General features: G+C 34.4%; 2 protein-coding genes across 2 annotated transcripts in view; both read right to left on the reverse strand.

Moving 5' to 3' along the window:
- The window catches only part of Tex11 (testis expressed 11), a 478,576-nt gene that overhangs the window by 252,852 nt on the left and 201,842 nt on the right, over positions 1-23,882 (reverse strand). The window contains exons 14-15 of the mRNA XM_033760433.1: positions 3,128-3,279; positions 1,902-1,987 (exon numbers count right to left, since the gene is read on the reverse strand). Coding sequence (XP_033616324.1) covers positions 1,902-1,987; positions 3,128-3,279 — 238 coding nt within the window. The remainder of the gene's footprint in view (positions 1-1,901; positions 1,988-3,127; positions 3,280-23,882) is intronic.
- LOC109117532 (proline-rich nuclear receptor coactivator 2-like) lies at positions 7,000-7,359 on the reverse strand. Its single transcript, XM_019205098.1, has one exon. The coding sequence runs from the start codon at positions 7,357-7,359 to the stop codon at positions 7,000-7,002; it is 360 nt and encodes a 119-aa protein (XP_019060643.1).

Genomic DNA, 23,882 nt, shown 5'->3' on the forward strand with positions numbered 1-23,882 from the left:
CTCAAAGAAGTAGGACTAGAGGTTCCATTTTACTCAGCTATCCCTCTGCTGAGTATCTTTCTAAAAGAACTAAAAGAATCATATCACAGTTATATATGCACCCCTATTTTTACAGCGGCACAGTTTGTAACAGCTAAAACTTGGAAACAGCCCATTTGCCCATCACTTTGGGACTGGATAAAGAAGATGTGGTTTTTCTCTAAAATGGATTACTACTCAGCCATAAAGAATGAATAATTATAGACATTTATAGCTAAATGATGCACACTGAGACTATATTCTTAAGTGAAAAAAATAGGACACACTTGAGTAAATACCAAATAGTTTCTCTGGTGTGAAAAACTAAAATTGTAAATAAGATTCAAATTGTATAACTGAGTGTGAAATGAAAGAAAAAGGGGAAGTGGGAAGGGTAAGGGAAAGGAAATAAGGGAATAGAAATAATGAAAAAAGAGAAAAATGGAAACAAAGTCTTTATAAATAGGGAAAGGTGAAGGAGGTGAAGAGTGGGCAGGTGTATGGGAAAAAAATAAGAACCAAGACATATCATGTGAAGGTACAAGATCTCAATGATAAATGTAACTGTATTCTTTGCTTCAAATGTACCAATAAACTTAATGGAAAAAATAAATAAAAGAAAGTTTTCTATTTGACACGTAGATCTTTTTCTTAGCCTCAGCTTAAGGAGCAGAGCTCCAGCCAGGATGTGTCTCTGTTCATGCTAGAAATCTAAGGTGGTAGTCCATCCACCCACAGGGGTACAAGGTGTGGAGAAGTTCCAGCGAGAACGTGGCAGCAATGTGAAATTCCAATTCTGTGTAGTTCAGGCTAAACCTGGCTTCTGATCACAGGAGTTTGTTCTGTGTTCACCAGCTACTGTCTATCAGTGGGACTCCTCCCAGTCTCCTTTCCATCTGTTGGCAATCGCTGGTAATTATCCTTTCTTCATCTCCTCTATGAACTTGGGAGTGTGAAGCAGCCAAGGGACTGCTCTCTGTGACCCAGGGTCACTGAGCCATTCCCTACAATGGCATCCCTGCCAGCTCTTGCTCTGCAATTGTAGCTGTGGGTGCTTATATTGAGGTCACTCACCAACTACTATGGAGGGCCATTCTGGAAGCAATGTCCTGTGTTTTTCTTGCTGGCTCCAATTGCAGGTGATTCTTTTGGTCCCAATGCAGTTTAGTGGTTCTCTGTGACCAAAAATGTTGTTAGTTTCACTTTGTCTCCCAGCTGGTGGCTAGCCATCTGCTGTCAGCAGCACTTCGTGGCTTCTCCTCCACAGAGGATTTATTTCTTCTGTATAACTTAATCCTATTTTCTTCTCCTCTGTCAGTTCCATCATGGTTCCCAGGTAACCTCCACTCATGTTGGTTCCTCTCCAAGCTACTGTTTCCAGACTCTAGACACTTTGTCTTGGAGAAACTGAGTTGCTCACATTCACTGCTCCACCATTTTGGAACTCAAATGCCACCACCATGCCTTTTTAAAAGGAATAAAAGCCTTCTAAAGTTTTTTGCTCCTCATGTTAAAATAAATTATATTCCAGAGCTCGATGTATGGTTTGGTGGCAGAGAGCTTACCTCACATGTATAAGGCCCTAGGTTTGGTCCCAAACACTGTAATAAATGAATAAATAATCACATTCCTATATTTTAACATCATTAATATCATTTCCCTATAATGTAAGTTATCAGTAGAGAAGCATCTTGTCTTACTGTTTAAAAAGCTTTTTGTATGATGTCTATGATACTCTACAGTGATCATTTTGTAAATAAATGGTATCTTTAAAAAGAGAGACTATTAAGATATTTGACACTGTAATTTTTATAATGAACACACTGTTTTACTTGTTGCAGTGGGGAAAACAATATAAACAATGAAAGTAGATTATTCCCAACCTTAAAACTTCCTGCAGCTTTCATCCACAGAACATTGTGTAACCAATCTACTAATTCTGTTGTCAGTTGACTTCCTGTTTGGTGACCTGAAAAAACAAACAATATCTCCTAAACTCTGAATGCAAAAATCTAAATCAATTGCATTAAATAAGGAAAGCTAACTTTACCCAGAACTTGTAATTTTTAAGTAATGCCCTTAAAAACAATCTGCTTCAGACAAGTTTTCATCAATTTTAGGTTTACCACCAAAACTGATTATATAATACAATCAGTTTGCTTGAATCACAATCATTCTCCCATCAGTCTGTGATAGATTTCCAGCTGAGTCTCTCTTTAACTTATTTTCCATGTTCCAAATTAGATCATCATCTGGTGCCTTAATACATTTATTGTGAATGAGCAGACAGCAATGCCAGAAATCATTAAGAAGTGTTTATACTATTATGTACTAAATAGATTAGGTCAAATTCACATGAAATTATACCTTAAAGCCTCTGTAAAATACTTTAAGGGTGTACTTACAGATAACCTTTATTAGTTTACATTGTAACTTGTGTCTGATTATTTCTAGCCTAGACATTTACTAGGTGTAAATACATTAGCACATTAAGGTACAGTTTAAATCATAACCGAATTCTGTAACCTCTTCTCTTCTTTCCTTTTGGCACATTCCATTAATTTCCACAAAATTCTCAATTAAGACACTAAGAATCTCATTCTCTACCAAAGGCAGCAAATGTGGTTTGTTCTAATTTTTTAAAAATTCATGAGAGCAAACAGTTACTTAATGTATCTATTTAAAATAATACTTTGATGATATGCATATAATTATATATCACAATACATCTTTGTCAAGTGGAATTTTATAGATGAAAAAACAGTAAGTTTCAAAGATACTGACTTGCCTAAAGCCACACAGCTGATTTGAGATCAAACTGGAAACATGAAATTAGGTTTCTAGCCTCACAATTTTCTACTACACATGAGCTTTAAGCTCAGGAGTTTACCTACATTTTAGGGTGTTTTGAATTTTGCTTAGTATCTCAGTTTAGCTTGCCAAATTTGTGAAATCTGTACAGATAAGGCACTATTGCTAAAGACCATTAGGAGGAAAAGGGATGTGTGAGAAATTTGTGGACCTGATTATTTTGCTATTGTTCTGACATCTATCTTAGAATTAAAGGCAGATTAACGCCTTTTTAAACACCTGCAGAAATCCTACTGACCCATAATGATTTCTTCAATCTTCTCCTTGGCAAGCAGGTCTTCTTTTCTTTGTAAAAGCATGTCAACATAGAGCAATAGAGCTTTCCCAACATTTTCTGATGGCTTAAAATGTTTGCAGATAATCCTCAGGAAATACAACCCAACAGATTCTCTGTTCAAAGAAGCACAACTTTAAACAATGTAAATAGAATAAATGTTTTTTATCAATAGAACTAAAATATTGTGTGAAGAAAACAAGTCAAATAAAAGGATATCTGAGTGTAGGTAATGCTATTACATGTCTAAATAAATTTGTTGGTAAGAAATCATTTAATTTAGTTTCAGTTTAATTAAGCCATAAACATTTTCATGAACACCTACAGTCAGATTCTCTCCCCTCCCTCTCAGACAGGGTCTTGCTATGTAGTTCAGGTTGGCCTTGAACTCAGTATGTAGCTCAGGCTTGCCTCCAACTCATGGCAATCCTGCCGCAGCCTCCCAAATGCTGGAAATGCAGGAGTGCAACATCATGCCTGTCAATCATTTTTCTCTTAATCTCTCTCAGAACTCATGCCAATTTTTAAAAATGGGTAACTGTGCAATCTAGTCAAGTTTCATGAACTTCCATAAGAAATTTATTAGTTCCCTCATTAACAACTCTTTTGAAGTTTAATTACACAAATAATATGTTAGTACCCTTTGAATATTTAAAAACTTTAATGGTTCACAGATTGAAAGATTTAATTTTGTTAAAATTCTAACACTCTCAAGGTAACTACAGATTTAATGCAATCCCTGTTAAAATATTAATGACTTTTTGAAGAAATAAATATATTCTAAAATTAATATGGATCTCAAGGTCTCCCACATAGCTAAAAAATCTTGAAAATGAAGAACAAAGGTGGGGACATCATACTTCCTTATTTCAAACTACACTGCAAAGACAATGATACCTTGTTTCACTAATGCTTTGTACACAAACAACTGGGTTCACAAACAGAAGTGTTTGACAAAATTTTGTTTGTTTACAAACTGCATCCCATGATAATCATGGCCATCTTTCCCATACAAACACACACATGGCCATCTTTTCCACAACTGTAGAGCAAATTAAGTCCATGAACTGAGGTAACACTGTAGTGCGCTACTGAAAAACAAACACATATACCAATGGAACAGAACTCAGAGCCCAGAGAAAAAATTCATATATGGTCAACTAATTTTCAACAAGAGCACCCAGACCACACAATGGAGAAAGGACAGTCTTTTAAATGAATGGCGTTTGAAAAACATGATATATAAAAATCAACCCAACATGCACTAAAGACTTAAATATAATACCTGAAACCATAAAACTCCTAGAAGAATAGATTAGGGAGCAAGCTCCTTGACACTGGTCTTAGCAGTTCTTTTTTTTTTTTTTTTTGGATAGCACACCAAAAGTACAGGGGACAAAAGCAAAAATAAATCAGTGGGACTACATCACACTAAAAAATTTTTGTAGAACAAAATGCAAAGGCAGCACATAAAATGTGAGAAAATATTTGTAGACCATATATTCTGTAAAAAGTTATGTAAGAAACATACAACTCTATGAGTATATCTATATCTATATCCATATAATTTCAGATAGACAAAAAACTATAGTAGATAATTATTCAATGAAGGTTTATAAATAGATGACAAGCATACGAATATGTGCCCAACATCATTAAATATAAAAATGCAAATCAAACCACAATAAAATATTGCCTCATAACTATTAATATCTATTATTAAAAAGTTAAAAGATAAGTGTTGGCAAGGATGTGGGGTAAAGACAACTCTTATGTACTGTTAGTAAGACTAAATTGGTACAACCACTTGGAAATCTGAGGCAGGAAGATAGCAAGTTTGAAGCCAGCATGGGCCACTTCTCAGAACTCTGTCTCAAAATGAAAAAAATAAAATAAAATTTAAATTTAAAAAAGCTAAGAATGCAGCTCAGTATGAAAGCCCTGAATTCAGTCTCCAAAACCTTAAAACAACAACCCCTCAAAATTAGCACGTTGAGCTTATTTGTTTACTAAAAACAAAAACCAAAATCAAATAACGTAAAAACAGCCAGAGTTGTTCTGCCTATAATTTCAGACACTCCAGAGGCTGAGTGAGGAAGGAAGATTGGGAAGGGTAGGGAAAAGGTAATTAGGGAAAAGAAAAAAATATGAGAAAATGAAAAAATGGAAACAAAGTATTTGTAAACAGGGAGGGGAGGAGGGGATGAAGGGAGGGCAGGGACAAGGAGAAAAATGAGAACCAAGACCTGTCATGTAAAGGTACAAGATCCCAGTAATGAATGTAACTGTACTGTATACCTAAAATGTACCAATAAACTCAATTAAAAAAATAGAAATGTTTTAGCAACTTATACCCTTTTAGTTGTAATATAAAACATATTACACTACATTTATTTTGAGATACAGTTTACAACCAAATCAGTTTTAACATACATACACTGGCACTTTAACACAAGAGCAAAGTTCAAGAACAATTGTGGACCAATTTGCTCATCAACAGGAGACTGGATAAATAAGAAAAATTTGTATATAAAGTGGAGTGCTACTAAACCATAAAGAATGAGAAATTAGAGACATTTATAGCTAAATGGATGCACAATGAGGCCATACTCTTAAGTGAAATAAAGAGAATGCATATGTGCAAATACTGAATATTTTCTCTAGTGTGAGAAACTGAAAGTGTAAATAAGGAATAAAAGGTAAAATAGATAATGTGAAATAGAAAGAAAAGGTGCAAAGGGGAAGGGGAAGTGGGAGTGGTAGGGGAAAAGAAAGATGGGAATGGAATTAACATGAGAAAAAATGGAAACAAAGTATAGACAGCGTGGGGTGGGAGGTCTTAAAGTGAGGACAGGAGGATGGAGAAAAAATAAGAACCAAGACGTATTATGTAAAGATACAAATTTCCAATGATGAATGTATTACATTGTATACCTTAAATGTACCAATAAAATTAATTAATTTAAAAAAACAGTTGTGGGACTCTAAAATTAGTCCACAGTATAACAGTCTATGGTCTTACATTCAGCAATTTCATACTAAAAATTTTTGTAGGATAAAAGCCAAGAAAACTTTACATATGCTAAAAGTTTATTACATGTATTTACATGGCTCTTTTTCCCTATGTACTTAAATTTTTCACAATACATCACTCCCTACTTTAAGCTTTGCAGGGATAAGTCCAGATCGCTGTCAGCTTGTGTGGTGCTGGAATACAAAAATGTACTTAGAAAGTTACAAAAAGTTCTGGTGCACCTATTGGCAGATGCCTGTTCAGTTTGTTGTTGTTGTTTGATTTTTAAAGAGCCACCAGAGTATTTGTACCTCATTCTAATAAGTCCCAAGTGCCCTTACTACAATTTAGTGAAATGCAGCTATTTAAGAAAATCCACATTAAGTTGTTGGAATGTTTCATATTCCTGAGACAAACTTTCACGTGTCTGCCTGGATTTCCAACTTGTGTCAAATAGATGCGTATAATTTGAATCACTTAAAGTCTGAACCATGAACATTAAATTATTATTTTCCCCACTAAAAAATAAAAAAGTTGATTTATCAAATCTAAACTTGAGTCATTTCACTTGTTACCTAATTCAGAACATCATCAATTATTCTGTTAGATTGATACTACCATGACATCACAGTACACACAACACATAAAACAAATGAAATGAAGTCTGATTATAATTTCACATTATCAGTTTTACACAAATAATTCTAGTGAATTTCAGACCAATTAACAACTATTTGTAAATATATCTAAATTTAAACATCTTTATATATAGACTTTAAGTAAGGTTTTAAGTTGAAATGTCAGTATATCCTTAACTGAAGGGTTAAAGGAAAACAGAAACCCAGTGGCTCGGTGGTTTGCAGAGCACACTTGGTGATGGTGGCTCACAAAATTTGGCTCCAGCAAAGTTCTGACTAGCTTGAGACTTAAAAAGCAAGCTGGAATTTGATAAACTAGAGTTCCAATTTGGATTATTTGGAAAGTTCTTGTTCTTCCCCCCATTCTGCATGGCTTTCCATGCAGCTGCTGAGGAGTTATAAGCATGTCCTCTTTCTTTTTTCTTATGAACAATCTTCATCTGGGAATTCTGATCCTTGGTTTTCTGTCTATTAAGCTGTTGTTGATTCTTAGTAACATTTCTAAATTGAGGGTCTGGAATATTATACCTCTCTCCACTGCACATCTTCAGCTTCTTTGTCACCTTTCAGTCAGCTTTTCATATTGCAGTATCTCCACCACTTTTCTTCCTTGCTGCCAAGCCCAATATAATGGGTACTGCTTTCTGGTAGGTTCTTTCCTTTGTCTCAATGCAGAAGTTTTCATGGACCGGTCTGCTGAGTTCAGCCCAAAAACTGAGGCTAACATCTGGGTCTCCTCAGCACACAAGTTTGAGAGGAGTCGCAATGACTTCAGCTTAGACCGTGGCAGCAGCTCCCTCTCGACATCAAAGCCTCCCTCACTTTCCAGGGAGTGAAGAGGTGCAGATCGAACAAAGCGCATGAGCACCAATGATTCAGGTGCAGACCACCCTTGCATGTCTGGAGGTTATTGTCTTTTAGGGATTGAAATACTTTGTTCGAGGCTCTCCTTGACTTCAGTGTTTGTGTTGAAAGTCCGCTGTGATTCTGATGGGCTTTCCTTTGTATGTGATCTGTTTCTTTTCTCTAACAGCTTGTAATATTTTGTTCTTCTGTTGGGTTTCTGGGATCTTGACTAATTATGTCTAGGTGTAGATCTTTTTTTAAATCCTGCCTAATTGGCATCGTATATGCCTCACTTATCTATATGTCAAATTCTTTCCCTCTGGTTGGGAAGTTTTCTGTCACTAATTCTGTGAACAGGTTTTTGGTCATTTGTACTTTCTTCTGCATTTTTGTGGACTCCTATTGGTCTTACATTATTCTTCTTTGCATCATCTAGCAGCTGCTAGATCGATTTCTCATTGTCCCTTACTATTTTTAAGAAATCTCTTTTCATGGTTACTAACTGCAATCCTGTCTTCTATGTCTGATATTTATCTTCACATTTGCTCAATCTATTGGGAATACTTTCAATGAAGTTTTTAATCTCTTGGATATCTGTTTGAATCTGTTTCATGAATTCCATTTCTTTCCTATGCTTGGCTTCCATCATAGTCCTGACCTCATTTTTTAAAATCTGTTTCTGTTCTAGAGTCTCTAATCATGTCTTTCATTCTGCTCACCATCTCTGTAGTTATCTAGGAAATTATTTGTTTTGAGTTTTCTAGAGCCTCATTCATTTGTTCTGTTACTTCCTGTGCTATCAGTTTAGGGTATCCAGGTGATTATCAGATTTTTCTACCTCATTTCCCCCAGAATTTGCCTTTGGTGAACTGGAATTCTGGATTTGCACCTTGCTTAAGTGTCTTCTCATTTTTATTCACTTCAGTGTTTTAATCTGTCTCTGGAATGACATGGTAAGCACATCTTCCTATGTGTTTAAGAGTATATTTTTATTTATGCTATTATAAAATACTTTTAAGTGGAGGAAATTAAAAATTGCTATATGTGAGGCAATAGAAATGTTAATTAGCTTAATTGTAGTAATTATTTCACGACATACATATATCTCAAAACATGATAAATATATATACTTTTGTCAATTATAGCCAATAAAAATGTCAATAATTTAAAATGAATTTAAATGATCTCACCATTAAATAGTGATAAATATTTGAGGAGACAGACATGTTCAACATGATTACATAGTGTATACCTATATAAAAGCATCATGTGGTACTCCATTAAGCGTACAATGCTTACATTTTTATGAATCAGTTTAAAAACAAATTTATTTAAACTAATTTTTACTAAAAGACTGAGTTACAGAATTCATTCTCTTCTTAATTTCTTTCTATTTCTATTATTCTGAGTTATTTGACTTATATAATAAAGGAGGGAAGGTATTATCTGTTGGCAAATCATAGTCAACTCTGCATTCACTATTAGATATACTTACTAGAGATATACAGAAATACATAAGACGTGGATATGTCATTAAGACACATACTTTATAGATTCAAGCTAAAACAATTAACTGGAATAAAAGGAAAATTGTACTAAAAGCAATCTAGAATTCAGATGATTCTGGCACTAGCCACTATATGACTGTAACCATATGAGACTTCAAGTAACAACCACCCAAGTTGAGCCCAATCAATCCATAGAACTATGAGAAAATAATACATTAGTGATACAAAGCACTAAGTTTTAAGATGGTTTGTTACCCATATAAAAAAATATATCCTAAAAGCAATTCACCTGCCACATGTGCAATCATGACAGAAAGGAGAAACCTCCAGCTAGTCAGATAACGGGATCTGTTTGTTATGATGAATTTCATCATTTCCCACCTGACTGTTGCTACATATATCTTCACAATCTTGGTTATGAAAGACCGTTCTAGATGTGATACAAAATCCACAAATCATATTTATAAAAATGGGAAGGGGATCAAGAGATAGAGGGAGGAGGAAGGAAGGAGATAGCAAAAGTATTAAAAAGGAATTAAGATGTGCTATGAATATGTATCAACTCCACACAAGGAATGAAACCATAAGGCACTGCAAACATTAATAAATTTAAAATAATATGTTCTTTTAGAAATCCACAAGTCATAAAAGATCAAAAATATAATCATATCAAAAATTTATTAAACTTGTACTTTTAAAATAAAGTTTCAAGGGGCTGGGGATTTAGCTCAGTGGTTCTGCTGCCTGCCTTGCAAGGGCAAGGTCCCGAGTTTGGTCCCCAATACCAAAAATACATAAATAAATAAATAAAATAAAATAAAATAAAATAAGGTTTCAAAATATGCACAAGAAAATCCCCATGGTCCATATTTCCTCTTTACTTATGCATAACTATAGGACAATATCAAAGTGAGAAATGATATTGGTACAAGGTATGTATACAGTTCTGCATTATTTTGTCACATACGCAGGTTGATTTAAACACTGCTGTAAGCAAAATACAAAACTGCCCCATCACCACAAAAATATTCTCCATGATAGTCATTTATTTTCCTTCCACCGCCATCCTTCTCTCTGCCATCATTAATCCCTCGCAACTAATAATCTGTTCTCCATCTCTACAATTTCATTATTTCAAAAATGTCACATACAATATATGACCATTTGGGAATGGCTTTCTTCATTCAGCATCCCTGTCGAATTTTAACATCTCTATAGAGTGACAGACTAGGGAGAATATTTGCAATACATATAACAGAAAAAGCTCATTCTAGCATTGTACATATATTAAAATACTTAGTCCTCACAGCAACCTTATGAGTCAATACTTTAGTATCTCGATTATAAAGATGAGGAAACTGAGGTATAAAAAAGCTAAAAATTTGCCTAGAGTCACACAGCTACTTGATGGTGGAGCAAGAATTCAAATTCAAGCAGCATATTTATAACCACAACACTCAACGAATAATCAAAAAGCTAATGCTGTGTTTGTAGATGGGGAGGGGAGGAGGGGGAGAAGGGAGGGCAGAGGTAAGGGGAAAAAAATGAGAATCAAGACTTGCCATGTAAAGGTACATGATCCCAACAATGAATGTAACTGTACTGTATCCCTAAATGTACCAATAAACTCAATTAAAAAAAAAAAATACTTGGAAACAGCCTATTTGCCCATCACTTGGAAACTGGATAAAGAAGATGTGGTTTTTCTATAAAATGGAATATTACTCAGCCATAAAGAATGAGAAAATAGATTCATTCATAGGAAAATGGATACATATTGAAGATATACTCCTAAGTAAAGCCATATCCTCTACATATTTTTATGTATGATTATGTGTAATCCTAACAATAACCCTATAAAGTAGTCAATATCATCACTCGTATTACAGATGAAGAAAAGAACAGATGAGGAAAGTGACAGTCAAGCAGCCTACCAAATAGTAAGGACAATGTTGAATTTGAACACAGGCCTCCTGATCCTATAGCCAGTGCTCCCTCCCTAGCAGGATACTACTTCTAATCTATGTTACTTTAAGCTATAAAGTGAACTTTCTCAATTGTGCCCCCTCTTTAACCTTCTGAATCCCTCCCTCCCTATGGGATCCTTGTTTTCTCTGGCTTTAGACATCCATGGATCTCCTTACTGGTGGTAGTGGGGTGGTAGTTGATCCATTTACCATTTTATTGTTTTTTCCATTTAATTACCAAAACATTTACAATGATGACTTACAATAACTACTTCCACTTCCTAACATCCCATTATCCCTTACATTTCTCCTGTCTGTCCCATATTCTCCTTCAGAAATACAGTATAGATGTCTCCTGGCAGCTATGGCAGATTGGCTCTAGGACATTCCACCCAATATCAAAATGTTCAAGTCCCTTATGTAAAATGACATGGTATTTGTATATATCCATCACGCACCCTCCTACGTACACTAAATAATCTCTAATTACTATAAGACCTAATTCTATGTAAATAGTTGTCATTCTATATTGTTTAGGGAACAATAACAAGAAAAACAAATCTGTACATGTTCGGTACAGACATATTTTTTTCAAACATTTTTGATACTTTGGATTGAATCCACAGATGTCATGGATACAAGGGCCAACTAACTGTGTAGCATTGAGATTAAGAGTACAGGATCTGAAGTTGACCAGCCTGGGTACAGATACTTGCTCCACTACTTACTAGCTCTGTAAACTAAGGCAAATTTCTTACCCTCACCATCTGTGTAATGTGGAAGGGGTTAATGGTACCTACCTCACACTGTGTTTTTGAATGGTTAAATACTATATAAGTTGAAAGCCTTTAGAATAGTGCTTGGCACAACATAAACATTCAACAATTGATAGTTTTATAAAAATAATGAAAATCACTACTAAGTCTAATATTCAACATCATACTTTCTCAATCTTCTTCTTTATCATTCAAATATATTCTATATTTACTACCATCATTTCCAGGACACTGCATCATCTTGGGTCACTTGCAACCCATTTACCTTCTCCACCTGCCTGCCTGCCTGTCCTTATTACCCACCCATCACCAGTTACAATTCCTTCTGATTCTTCCTTCATAATTTTTTTACTTTTATCATTTCCTATTCTAGAATCTCTGGCTTCATTGTGGAAATGTAAAAAAAAATTTAAAAGATAGGTCCTGAAGATAGTGAAAAGCTGGCAGGTTAGTTACTAAGATGCCTGAAAAAACTGCAAGAGGTAGTTAATTAACTCAGTAAATACACACACATACACACACACACACACACACACACACACACACATGCACAAACTTGACCTGTAAAGAATAGTGCAAATGAGCCCAGATGGAGGGAACAACATTTGCAAAGGCTCTGAGGAAAATATTTATAATATTACAGAATTTGAAAGACAGTGGGAGTTGGATATGATAACAAAGAGGTAAGTGGTATGAGAGGAGTGATAGCAATCGTCAGAGCCAATACCACAGGAATTGATATCTAAAGAAAGTTCTAAGGGATCATACTCTAAATGTAGTGGAAAACTATGGAAAGATTCTAACCTATAGAATGACATATTTGTTTATTTCTTTGTTTACTTATTTATTTTAGTGGTACAGGGGGAATAAACCCAGGGTCTTTTTGCTGAGTTATATTACCAGCCCCTTTGGATTTTTAAAATTGAGACAATATCTTGCTAAGTCACTAAGTTACTTGCCCTGGCAGGGCTAAAACTTGCAATTTTCTTGCCTCAGCCTCCCAGTTGTCTTGGATTATAGGTGTGCATCAAACTGACCAGCTTATGCTTTAAAAATATTATCTCGTTGATAAGTAAAGTAGAGATAGGTGAGGAAGGAGGAGAAGGATAAAGATGATCTAAGAAGCTACTTAACTGTCCAGGCAAGGAAAGAATGTCTGGGTCTATACCAATATGATTATTTCTAACAAGAATATAGTGTGGGCTTTGTTATTTTCTGTGTGACTTTAAGCAGGTTATTTTTTTTCATTCTTTGATGTTTTCATCTGTAAATTGAAGAAATTATTAATGAGTATTGCATAGGACTGTGAGAATTAGTTCAGATAATGTACATAATGGGTATGGCATAGTACATGCAAACACTAAGCTCTGAAAAATATATTTGCTCTTAAACCATTTCATATTTATTTTTACATTTTTCTCAATGCCTGATGTTACACATGTTTTCCTGATGGTCAATAAAGGTATATCAAATTTTAAAATACACACATATATATTAATTCAAATGCCAAACATGTGGTCAATAAGTGGAATCAATTTGTCTTCATAAATCATCTATTAATTTGGCCTTTTTTGGTAATAAAAATATTCTAATTGTATCTGATTTATAATTATGAACCAGTCTTTCTTATTAGGCAGTAAGCCCCTTGAGACCAGGGACTATATATTATTTAATCTCTGTGTTTTCAATACCCAGTAACAAAATGACTGGTACATTATAGAGACACAAATGTGAAAGAATAAATTTCAACTGTTGTCAATGTAGTTCAAGCTCTTAACACTTCATATTTGAGCTGATTTAAACAACTTTTAATTGATGTCCTTAACTGTAAATTTGTTCCTCTCAATTTTTTGTATATTGTTTTCATTGGCATGTCACTATTCTATTGAAAACCTTCAATGGGCCTCTATTTGCCCATATAAAGTCCTTTAACCTAATATTTAAGGATTTTTATAAATGACTCGAATTTAGTTTTCTAGTTTACATTTTTAACTCTTTATATAAACTTTATGCTACAGCCTTACTGACCTATTAATCATCATATTCTGAATAGATCATGTTGTCCCCATATCTATTTATGCTTATTGCCCTTAGTAAAAATTCCCTAACTCCTCCTTTCCACTTATCTAAATCCTACCTCACTTTCACAGCTCAGTTTAACTCTCATCTTTAAAGAGGGCTTTCTGGTGTTTCCATTTGTTCATCCTGTAAGATTTTATGTTAGAAGTATGCGACTTTTTAAAATATTTATTTATTGGCACTGGAGATTGAACTCAGGGAGCATTGAGCTACATCCCTAGCTCTTTTTCTAATTTTTAATTTTAAGAAAGGGACTCACTAACTTTTCTAAGCTGGCCTTCAACTTGTGATCCTTTTGCTTCAGCATCCCAAGTAGCTAGGATTACAAATGTGCACCACCATGCCCTGTGTGCTTTGTTTGTTAATTATGTAGGGGCTTACAGGTAAGAGTTTGCTTTGAGTCTCAGATACTTTGGACTTCGACTTTTGAGCAATGCTGGAATGATTAGACAATTATTGACTTTGGAGACAGACTAAATGTGTTTTAATTTGTGATCCTTGGGATCCAGGATTTAAATATGAAATGGCCCCCAAACATTCACATGTTGAAAGTTTGATCTCCAAGACAGCAATGTTCAGAGGTGCTACCTTTGGGAAGTGACTGGTTCATGAAGGGCTCTAACCTCATCAGTGAGTTAATCCATTAATGGATTCATATCTTAATGGGCTATTGGGGAGTGGTGGAAACTTTAGGAATTGAGGACTAAGGGTATATTTTGTTCCCAGGCCATTCCTCACCTTCTTTGCTTTCTGGCTTTCATGAGACAAGCAGCAGTGTTCTACCATGTGCTCCCTGCCATGAAGTTCTGCTTTATGACAGGCTCAGAAAGAATAGAGCCTAGTGACTGTGGACCAAAACCTCTGAAACTGTGAGCTTAAATAAACCTTTTCTCCTTTAGGTAAATTTCTCTCAGGTATTTCATCATGAAGACTAATTGTCCTGCCAGGAATTCTTACTCATTTACTTATACAAATCTTAGCCATTTCTAAGTTCCAACCTCTTCTGTAAAACATTCTGTAAAATAGCTCACAAATTATCTTTCAAAATAGCTCACAATTATCTTTCATTCTTTTCTAAATTTACAAATTTATTGCCTATACTATGCCTTTCTCATATCCTACATTTTATTGTCAGTTGAAAATCAAACATATATACATTTAATTTATTATAGTAAACTGTAGATTCATTAAAAGAATGTCTCTCATTTTTAAAATCTACAACCAGAACCTAGACAACATGTTGTACTAAGCATAATTTTTGTTGATAAAAGGAACTTCTGTGTACCAAATATGCTAAAGAAAATTGATCTCTGTCTCCAGAGAAACCTATAAAAAAATACCAACTCCTTTTCCCAAACACCCTAAAAGACAAATGCCTCAAGGGAAAAAAAGACATAAACTATCGATCTCAATAAAACATATGAAAGATACAAAACCCATGTTTTCTTTGCCACCTTAATTTATTACATACTGAAACTATGGCGCCTAACAATAAAAATACATGAAGAAATGCTCAACATCACTGAAAATTAGAGAAACACAAATCAAAACAATACTGATATCCCATATTACCCCAGAAAGAATGGCCGTCATCAAGAAATCAAATAATGACAAATGCTGGAAAGGGTCACTAGGCAAATCAATGTGGAGATTCCTCAAAACACTAAAAATAGAAATTTCACTTGCCCCAGCTATTCCCCTTCTGGGTGTAGTCCCAAACCAGTTAAAGGAATCATATTATAGTGATATATGCATATACATGTTTATAACAGCCTAATTCAAAAAACGAAATCTTGAAAGTAACCCATATGTCTGTGAATATATGAACGGATAAAGAAAATGTAGTATTTATATACAATGAAGTACTAAGATTTGCAGGAAAATGGATGCTCTTTGAGACCATAATATTAATTAAAATAAATCATATTAATTTAAATAAATAACAATAAACTTACTTTATTCCACCATTTGCAAGTTTATAAAAGTGATAAAGTCAAAGAGTAAACAGATATAATCACACAATTTCAGAAAAAAAGGACTCACAATAATATAATGCCATTTCTTGAATCCAAACCATAAGCTCGTCCCTTATATTGCCCCATGTATTACTATCATTTCTTAAGTGTATTTGTCTGCTCTGTAAAAGATGAAGTTTGACTGTAAAAGGTGAAAATTTAAAAAGATCACTTAAGATCTACCTAGAAATATGTACCACAATGAGTGCACCATTATGGTACAAATATGTACTGAATATGTATCACAAATGACTGAAGTAGATGTAAGAAAAATCACAAAACCTAGGGAATCACTTTCAACTCTGAAAACCAGTTTTGGCACGAAAGGTGAGCTAGACTATTCCTTGACAAATTAGTTTCCCTATGTTTCCTCATTAAGAACATGTGACATAAATTTTACATCTGTATTATTACTTGTGAGCACTTTTGCAGAAACAGATTCAGAGGGTTTATATGGGTTTATCACATTCATCAGAAAGGTCAAGTCATTGAGCTGAGGCAGTGATCTTCTCTTGGCTGACATCAACAAGTTGAATCCATTCAACAGTTCAAAAGCTCTCTCTGCACCTGTCATAAATGCTATGTTACATTGCTCTGATCTCCTCTTTTATTTTCTAGTTTCTCTTTGAAAATTGCTAGGCTGAAAACAGCTGCAATACCCAAGGCAATGTTCTCTTCCCAGAGCAGCCAGTATCTAATAACTGACTGGTTAACCCTGAGCTATAAGGCTCAACACTATCACCCCTATTGAGAACAATTCTAGGAGACCATCCCAGCTTCTGAATTCCTCATGGAAACGTGTGAGGCCTTGTGATCGTACTTAAGCCCAACCTCCTTCCTTGTATTATTCCTGCCTCTTTTTCCTTTCCCTCACAGATATTGGAACTGAGAGGGTTTTTGGGGGGAGGGGTTATTTTACTGTTCTGGTTTTTGTTTTTTTGTGGCACTGTGAGTTGAATTCACTGAGCTACATCCTTAACCTTTTGAATTTTTCATTTTACTTTGAGACAGGGTATTGCTATGTCTTCAAGTTGACTAGCTGGGATTGAATTTGTGATCCTCCATCTGCAGGCTTCTGAGTAACTGGAATTACAATCATATGCCATGGCACTTGGCTAGAGCATGCCTTTAATAAATTACCTACACATTAACCACCATCTCAAAATCTGCTTCCAGAGAAGCCTAATCTGTGACATATGACATCGAACTGAATCCTGTAACCTAGAAAAAGTAATGGGAATGACTGCATTGTACATTCACTTATGAGGTGTGATCAAAAAATACAGCGAGGGTATATAAATTTTAAAACATATAGTAAAAGACACATTGTCATCTGAAGCAGTTCTGAAAGTCCTCTTTCACGTTTTTTAGTTCTGCTGTAATGGCAAGCTCAAAGTCCTCAATCAATTCAAAACCTTTATCTTTAAATTTTTTTTAAATTTTTATTAATACATGTTTACAATTCATGCAGTTTACAGTGATCTCTGGGAGTAATAATATGTATGTATTATAGTTTGTTTTTTAATCCCCTTCCTCTTTTCTCCCTTCCCCCTCCTCTTCAGGTTCTCCTATTCGCTTTTCCATACTTCTTGATATTATTTGTCTTAGTTCATGTCATGGCATATAGTGTTTATATTAACTGGGGTTATTATGTTTCTGTACATGGAACACCTTTATTCTTCTCATTTCCCCTTCCCCTCCTCTTTACCCCTTGCCCTTGGTCCCTTGGACCACTTCCCTATTGTAAGAGATCCATCTCCTAATACCTTTCTATCTATCTTTTATCATTTTCTTTATTCATGCTTTGCCTCCCTCAAATGAAAGATATCATATGGTACTTAAGCTTGTGTGTCCAATTTATTTCACTTAACATTATGTTTTCCAGGTGCACTCATTTTCCTATGTCTCAAATGTGTCATTTTTTATATCCAAGTGGTATTCCATTATACATAAATACCACATTTTCTTTATCTAATCATCTGTTGATGGGTATACAGACTGTTTACAGGATTTAGCTATTATGAATTGTGCTGCTGTAAACATTGGTATGAATGTATTGCTATAATATGATGTCTTAAGGTCTTTGAGGAAGATACCTTTCAGGGGTATCACTGGGTCATATGGAAATTCTAATTTCAGTTCTTTGAGAAATCTTCATACTGATTTCCATAATGGTTGTACTAGTCTCATTCCCACCAACAATGCAGGAGGGTTCCTTTTTCACCACAGCCACACCAGTATTTGTTGTAGCTTGATTTCTTAATTATTGCCATTCTTTCCAGAGTAAGATGGAATCTTAGCATTGTTTTAATTTGCATTTCTCACCAGCCAGAGATGTTGAATATTTTTCATATATTTGTTGATCATTCGTATTGGGAGGGGGGTCAAGAGTCTGTTCTCTTGCCCATTTGTTGACTGGGTCTATAATTTTAGGTACTAAAGTATTTTGGGGGGGGTTGTGGTTTTTTTTGTACCGGGGATTGAACTTGGGTCCTTGCACTTGTGAGGCAGGCGGCAGCACCACTGAGCTAAATCCCTGGCCCTGTTTTGTTTTGTTTTTTAATTCTTTGTTTATTTGAGATGCTAGTCCTCTGTCTGATGAGTAACTGGTGAAATTTTTTCCCATTCTGTATGTCGTCTCATCACTCTATTGATTGATTCTTTTGCTGTACAGAAGCTCTTTGGTCTGTTACTATCCCATTTATTGATTCTTGCTATTTCTTGTGCAATTGAGGTTCTGTTCAGATAATCCTTTCCTACGCGTATGACTTCAAGTGTTTAACCTATTTTATCTTCCATTCGGCTTACTGATTGTTTTAATGTTTAGATCTTTGACACTTTTTTATTTTAATTTAGTATATGGTGAGGGATAGGATCCAGTTTCATTCTTCAACAAACAGATGACCAGTTTTCCCAGCACCACTTGTTAAATATACGATCTTTCTTTGAACCTATGCTCTTGGACTCTTTGTTAAAGATCAAATAGTTGACTATGTCCAGGGAGGTTTTTGTATCCACAGTTCTGTTCCATTGATCTATGTATCTGTTTTTGTTCCAGTACCATGACATTTTTATCACTATTGATTTAAAGTATAACTTGAAATCATATATTGCTATGCTTCCTGCTTTGCTTTTGTTGTCCAAAATTGCTTTTGCTATTCTCGGTCTCTTCTGGTTCCATATAAATTTGAGGGTTGTTTTCTCTAGATCTGTAAAGTATGCTAGTGCTACTTTGACTGGGACTGCACTGAATCTGTGTAACAGTTGTGGAAGTGTGGCCATTTTGACAATATTGGTTCTGCCTAACCAAGAGCAAGGAACATCTTTCAATTTTCTGATATCCTCTTCAATCTCCTTCTCCAGAGTGCTGCGGTTTTCTTTATTGAGTTCTTTCACTCCCTTGGTTAGGTAAATTCCTAGATATTTCATTTTTTCAAAATGACTGTGAATGGCATTGTTTTCCTTCTCACCCCATTAATTGTTGGTATACACAAATGCTAATAATTTTTGTGTGTTGATCTTGAATCTTGCTACTTTGCTGAAGTTCATTATTAATTCTAAGAGGTTTTGGTGGTGTTCTTTGGGTATCTTATGTAGAGTATCATGTCAACTGCAAATAATGATAATTTGATTTCTTCTTTTCCTATATGTATCCTTTTATTTCTTTCTCTTGCTTGACTGCTCTGGCTAATGTTTCAAGTACAATATTAAAATGAAGAGATTATAGTGGACATCTTTGTCTAGTTTTGATTTGGGGGAATACTCTTAGTTTTTCCCCATCTAGTATGATGCTGGCTGATGTTTTGTCACAAATAGCCTTTCAGGTATGGTCCTGTTTTCTTGAGGGTTTTTATCATGAATTTGATTATGTAGAAAGCCTTTTCTGCATATGATCATATGACTTTTGAACTTGCTTCTGTTTATGTGATGTATTGAATTTACTGTCTTATTTATGTTGAACCATCCTTGCATCTCTGGGATAAAACCTACTTGATCATTACGTATGATCTTTTTGCCGATGTGCTGCATTCTATTTGCTAATATCTTGTTGAGGATTTTTACATGTTCATTAAGGAGATTGGCCCATATTTCTCTTTTTTAGTTGGGTCTTTATCTCATTTGGAGATCAGAATGATACTGGATTCCATACATGAATTTAGGGTCACTCCAACCCCTTGAATTTTTTGGAAGGGCTTGAGGAGTACTGTAATATAGCATCCTTAAAGTTTTTGTAGAATTGAGCAGTTGAATCCATTGGTTCCTGGGCTTTTATTAATTTGCAGATTCATTATTACTGAGTCAATTTCATTGCTTGGTAGGTTGTTAAGAATATGGCTTATTGGGTCAGTTTTGGTAGTTTGTATATGTGTAGGAATCTGTTCATTTCTTCATAATTTACAAGTTTGTCAGAATATAATTTTATATAGTAGTTACTATCTTCTGGATTCTGACAGTGTCTGTTGTGATTTCACCTTTTTTATTTCTAATTGCACTAATGTGAGTCTTTTTTCTCTTTCACTTGGTGACTCTTGCGTATCTATTTTATTTATTCTTTCAAAGAACAGCTACTCAATTCCTGCACTTTTAAAATAGTTTTTCTAGTCTCAATTTCATTGATTTCCACTCTCATTTTTATAATTTCTCTCCTTAATTTTGGTTTCTGGTTGGTTTGTTGTTTCTCAAATATCTTAAGATTTCTCATAAGCTTATTTATTTGGGCTTTCTGTGATTTCCTAATATGAACATTGATTACATTGAACATTCCTCTTATAACTACTTTGTGTGTTCCAGAGATTTTGTTAAGTTGTACAGTTATTGTCACTGACTTCCAATTTGGGGGGGTTACCAGGGACCAAACTTGGGACCTTCTGCTTTCGAGGCAGGTGGCAGAATCACTGAGCTAAATCCTTGGCCCCTGACTTCCAAAAATTTTTAATTTCTTCTTGGAATTTTTCCTGTGACCCATTGGTTGTTTAGCAGTATGTTGTTAATCTTCCAGGAGTTTTGCCTTTCCAAAATTTTTCTGTCACTGCTATCTATTTTCATAGCACAATGGTCAGATAGTATGCATGGGATGATTTCATTTTTTTATATTTACTTAAGCCTGTTTTGTGGACTTGTATGTGATCTATTTTGTGAAAAGAACCATGTGCTGCTGCAAATAATGTATACTCTGTTGTAGAGGGGTGGAATACTCTGTAAATATCTCTTAAGTCCATATGCTCAAGAGTGCTGTTGAGCTCTGAAATTTCTTCAATGGGTTACCTTTAATGGTTATTTTGACTTTGGGGAAGAGCCAGAAGTTACACCATTCTAGATCTGGTGAATAAGGTGGATGAGAGTACACCATAATAAGTTATACCAGGTGGCCTTTCCATTGGATTGTAGTAAGCAGAAGCAGCATTCACTGTTTTTGTTTGTTTGTTTGTTTTTGGTTTTGGTTTTTGGTTTTTTGGTTTGTTTGCTTTTTTTTGAGGCAGGGTCTCACTATGTACTTGAGACTGACCTGGAGCTCACTGTGTAGCCCAGGTTGGTCTCAAACTCACAGCGATCCTCCTGCCTTAGCCTCCTGAGTGCTGGGATTACAGGCATGCAGCACCACACCCAGCTCCATTCACTGTATTTTTAATCACATCTCATAAAGACACAAAAGAAGCCTTCAGAAATTGTTATACATTTCATGTATGTATTTTCATCATCTCTTATATTCTAACAGAGCGATAGTCTCTGTTTAAGCCACAAAAGACTACCCTGCATACATATATATTTGCTTCGTCCATAAGTTTCATTTTTAGCCTTTTAGGACAAAGTATTTCCTGGTTATATCCTTAAGTGTTAAAGCCTTAAAAATATTAATGGGGGAAAAAATGAATTAGTATGTGTTATGTACATGTACCACCTCCACACAAAGGAGTATAAACACTATCTAGTACACACATGCACTAATAAATTTTAAATAATTGATTAAAAAAGCAAAAGTCAACTAAATAGTGCTTTTAAAAGAAAAATGTAAAATATGAGGATATACAAAATTGGAAATAGAAAAAAAAGAAATACTATAACTTTGGAATTAAGTTTCAAATTAAGTCTTATATTAACACTAATCATTGCAGAAATATCTTCTGTAGTCACACTTAAAGTCTTTTCACCAATCTATTTGAAAATTAAGACACAGGCACTATATTCAAAAGTTCTATTATATCAAAATTCTCAAGGATGCCACAAATAAATTTCTCAATGGGATATATTATTTAAGTGTGTACAATAGAAAGTACCACAAATAAATTACTCTTTTCCAGTAATTTGCCCAATGAATTCTCAGCCATATCTTTTCTGATTAATTTGTGTGTGAAACTTGAGAATACATTGTGTGTATCACTCAACAGTCTTTTCTAAACTTGTTTTATTAAAAGAGGAAGCGCCTTTCTGTAATAGCTAGTACTTCTGTGATGTGCCTATTCATTTCACTTGTCCATTTTTGAATGAGTCTTTTATTTTGGTGATTCTAATTTTTTAGTTCATTATATATTCTAGATATTACTCCTCTGTCTGAGAAATAGCTTGCCAAAGTGTTTCTGATTCTGTAGATTGTGTCTTCACTTTGTTGGTTGTTACTTTTGCTGTGCAGAAACTTCTTAATTTGATAGAATCCCATTTGTTAATTCTTGGTATTATTTCCTATACGACTAGAGTTCTGTTCAGAGCGTCCTTACCTATGACTATGACTTCAAGAGTTTTACTTTTTTAAAAAATCTCTTTTAGCATATTATTTCTGTCTTAAAATTTAGATCCTTGACATATTTTTATTTTAGTTTAGTGTGTGGTGAGAGACATGGGTCTAGCTTCGATCTTCTGCATGTGAATAACCTATTTCCCTAGCACCATTTATTAAAGAGGCTTTCTTTCCCTCAGAGTATGTTTTTGGCCTGTTTGTTAAAGATCAGATAGGTGAATGTTCCTGAGGATTTTTCAGAATCCTCTGTTCTATTCCATCAAATGATGCTGGTGAGGCTACACTGTTCATAGGAATGTAAACTATTACAAGCACTGTGGAATTCAGTGTGGACATTCCTCAAAAAAATTAAAACTAGAAATTCCCATCTATTCTCTAAATATTTTCCCACAAGAGTTACAGACATCATAATACAGTGATGCACATCATAATACAGTGATACATGTACATCCATGTTTATAGCAGCATAATTCATAATAGCTGAATCTTGCAAGCAGCCTACGTGTCCATCAACAGATGAATGGAGAAAATGTGGTGTTTGCATAGAATACTATTCAGACAGAAAGAAGGATAATCTTGAGTCATTTGTAAGAAATTGGATTCATCTTGAGACCATATTAAGTGAAATAAATCACACACAAGCTTAAATATTACATATAAATAAAATATAAATATAAAAATTTAAGTAGAGAGAATGAAGGATAGATGATAGGAGACAGAGATAAATATTTATCAAATGGGAAAGGGATCAAGAGATGGAGGGAGAAAGGAAGGGAAAGGGGTTAAAAAATAATTGAGATATGTTATGTATTTGTACTAACTCCCCAGTAGGAATATAATCATTATGAACTATAAATATGTATTAATAAAGAATAAAAAACAAAAAAGAGTAACTCAACTACAGCACATCTAAAAAAAGTTAATGCCTGAATAATCTTTTCCCTTAATTATATAAATATATAACTGCATTTTACAATAGTATTGCTTATTTTTTTCACTTTTCAAAATGAATGCAGTCAAAAGTTCATTCATTTTCTTGAATTAAGCTTTTCATTACACACCTTTTCTCTGCAGTGTTCACAGTTTTTATTATATTTTGTTTTATAATGATTTGTTTTTTGTTTTTTGTTTTTTTTTTTTTTTT

The sequence above is a fragment of the Fukomys damarensis genome, unplaced genomic scaffold (genome assembly GCF_012274545.1).
Source record: "Fukomys damarensis isolate Sample0158 unplaced genomic scaffold, DMR_v1.0_HiC HiC_scaffold_39, whole genome shotgun sequence".
NCBI lineage: Eukaryota > Metazoa > Chordata > Mammalia > Rodentia > Bathyergidae > Fukomys > Fukomys damarensis.

What these genes read in the sequence shown, in the direction of transcription:
- LOC109117532 (XM_019205098.1), bottom strand. Translation starts at nt 7,359, where the DNA reads ATGTGCAGTGGAGAGAGGTATAATATTCCAGACCCTCAATTTAGAAAT.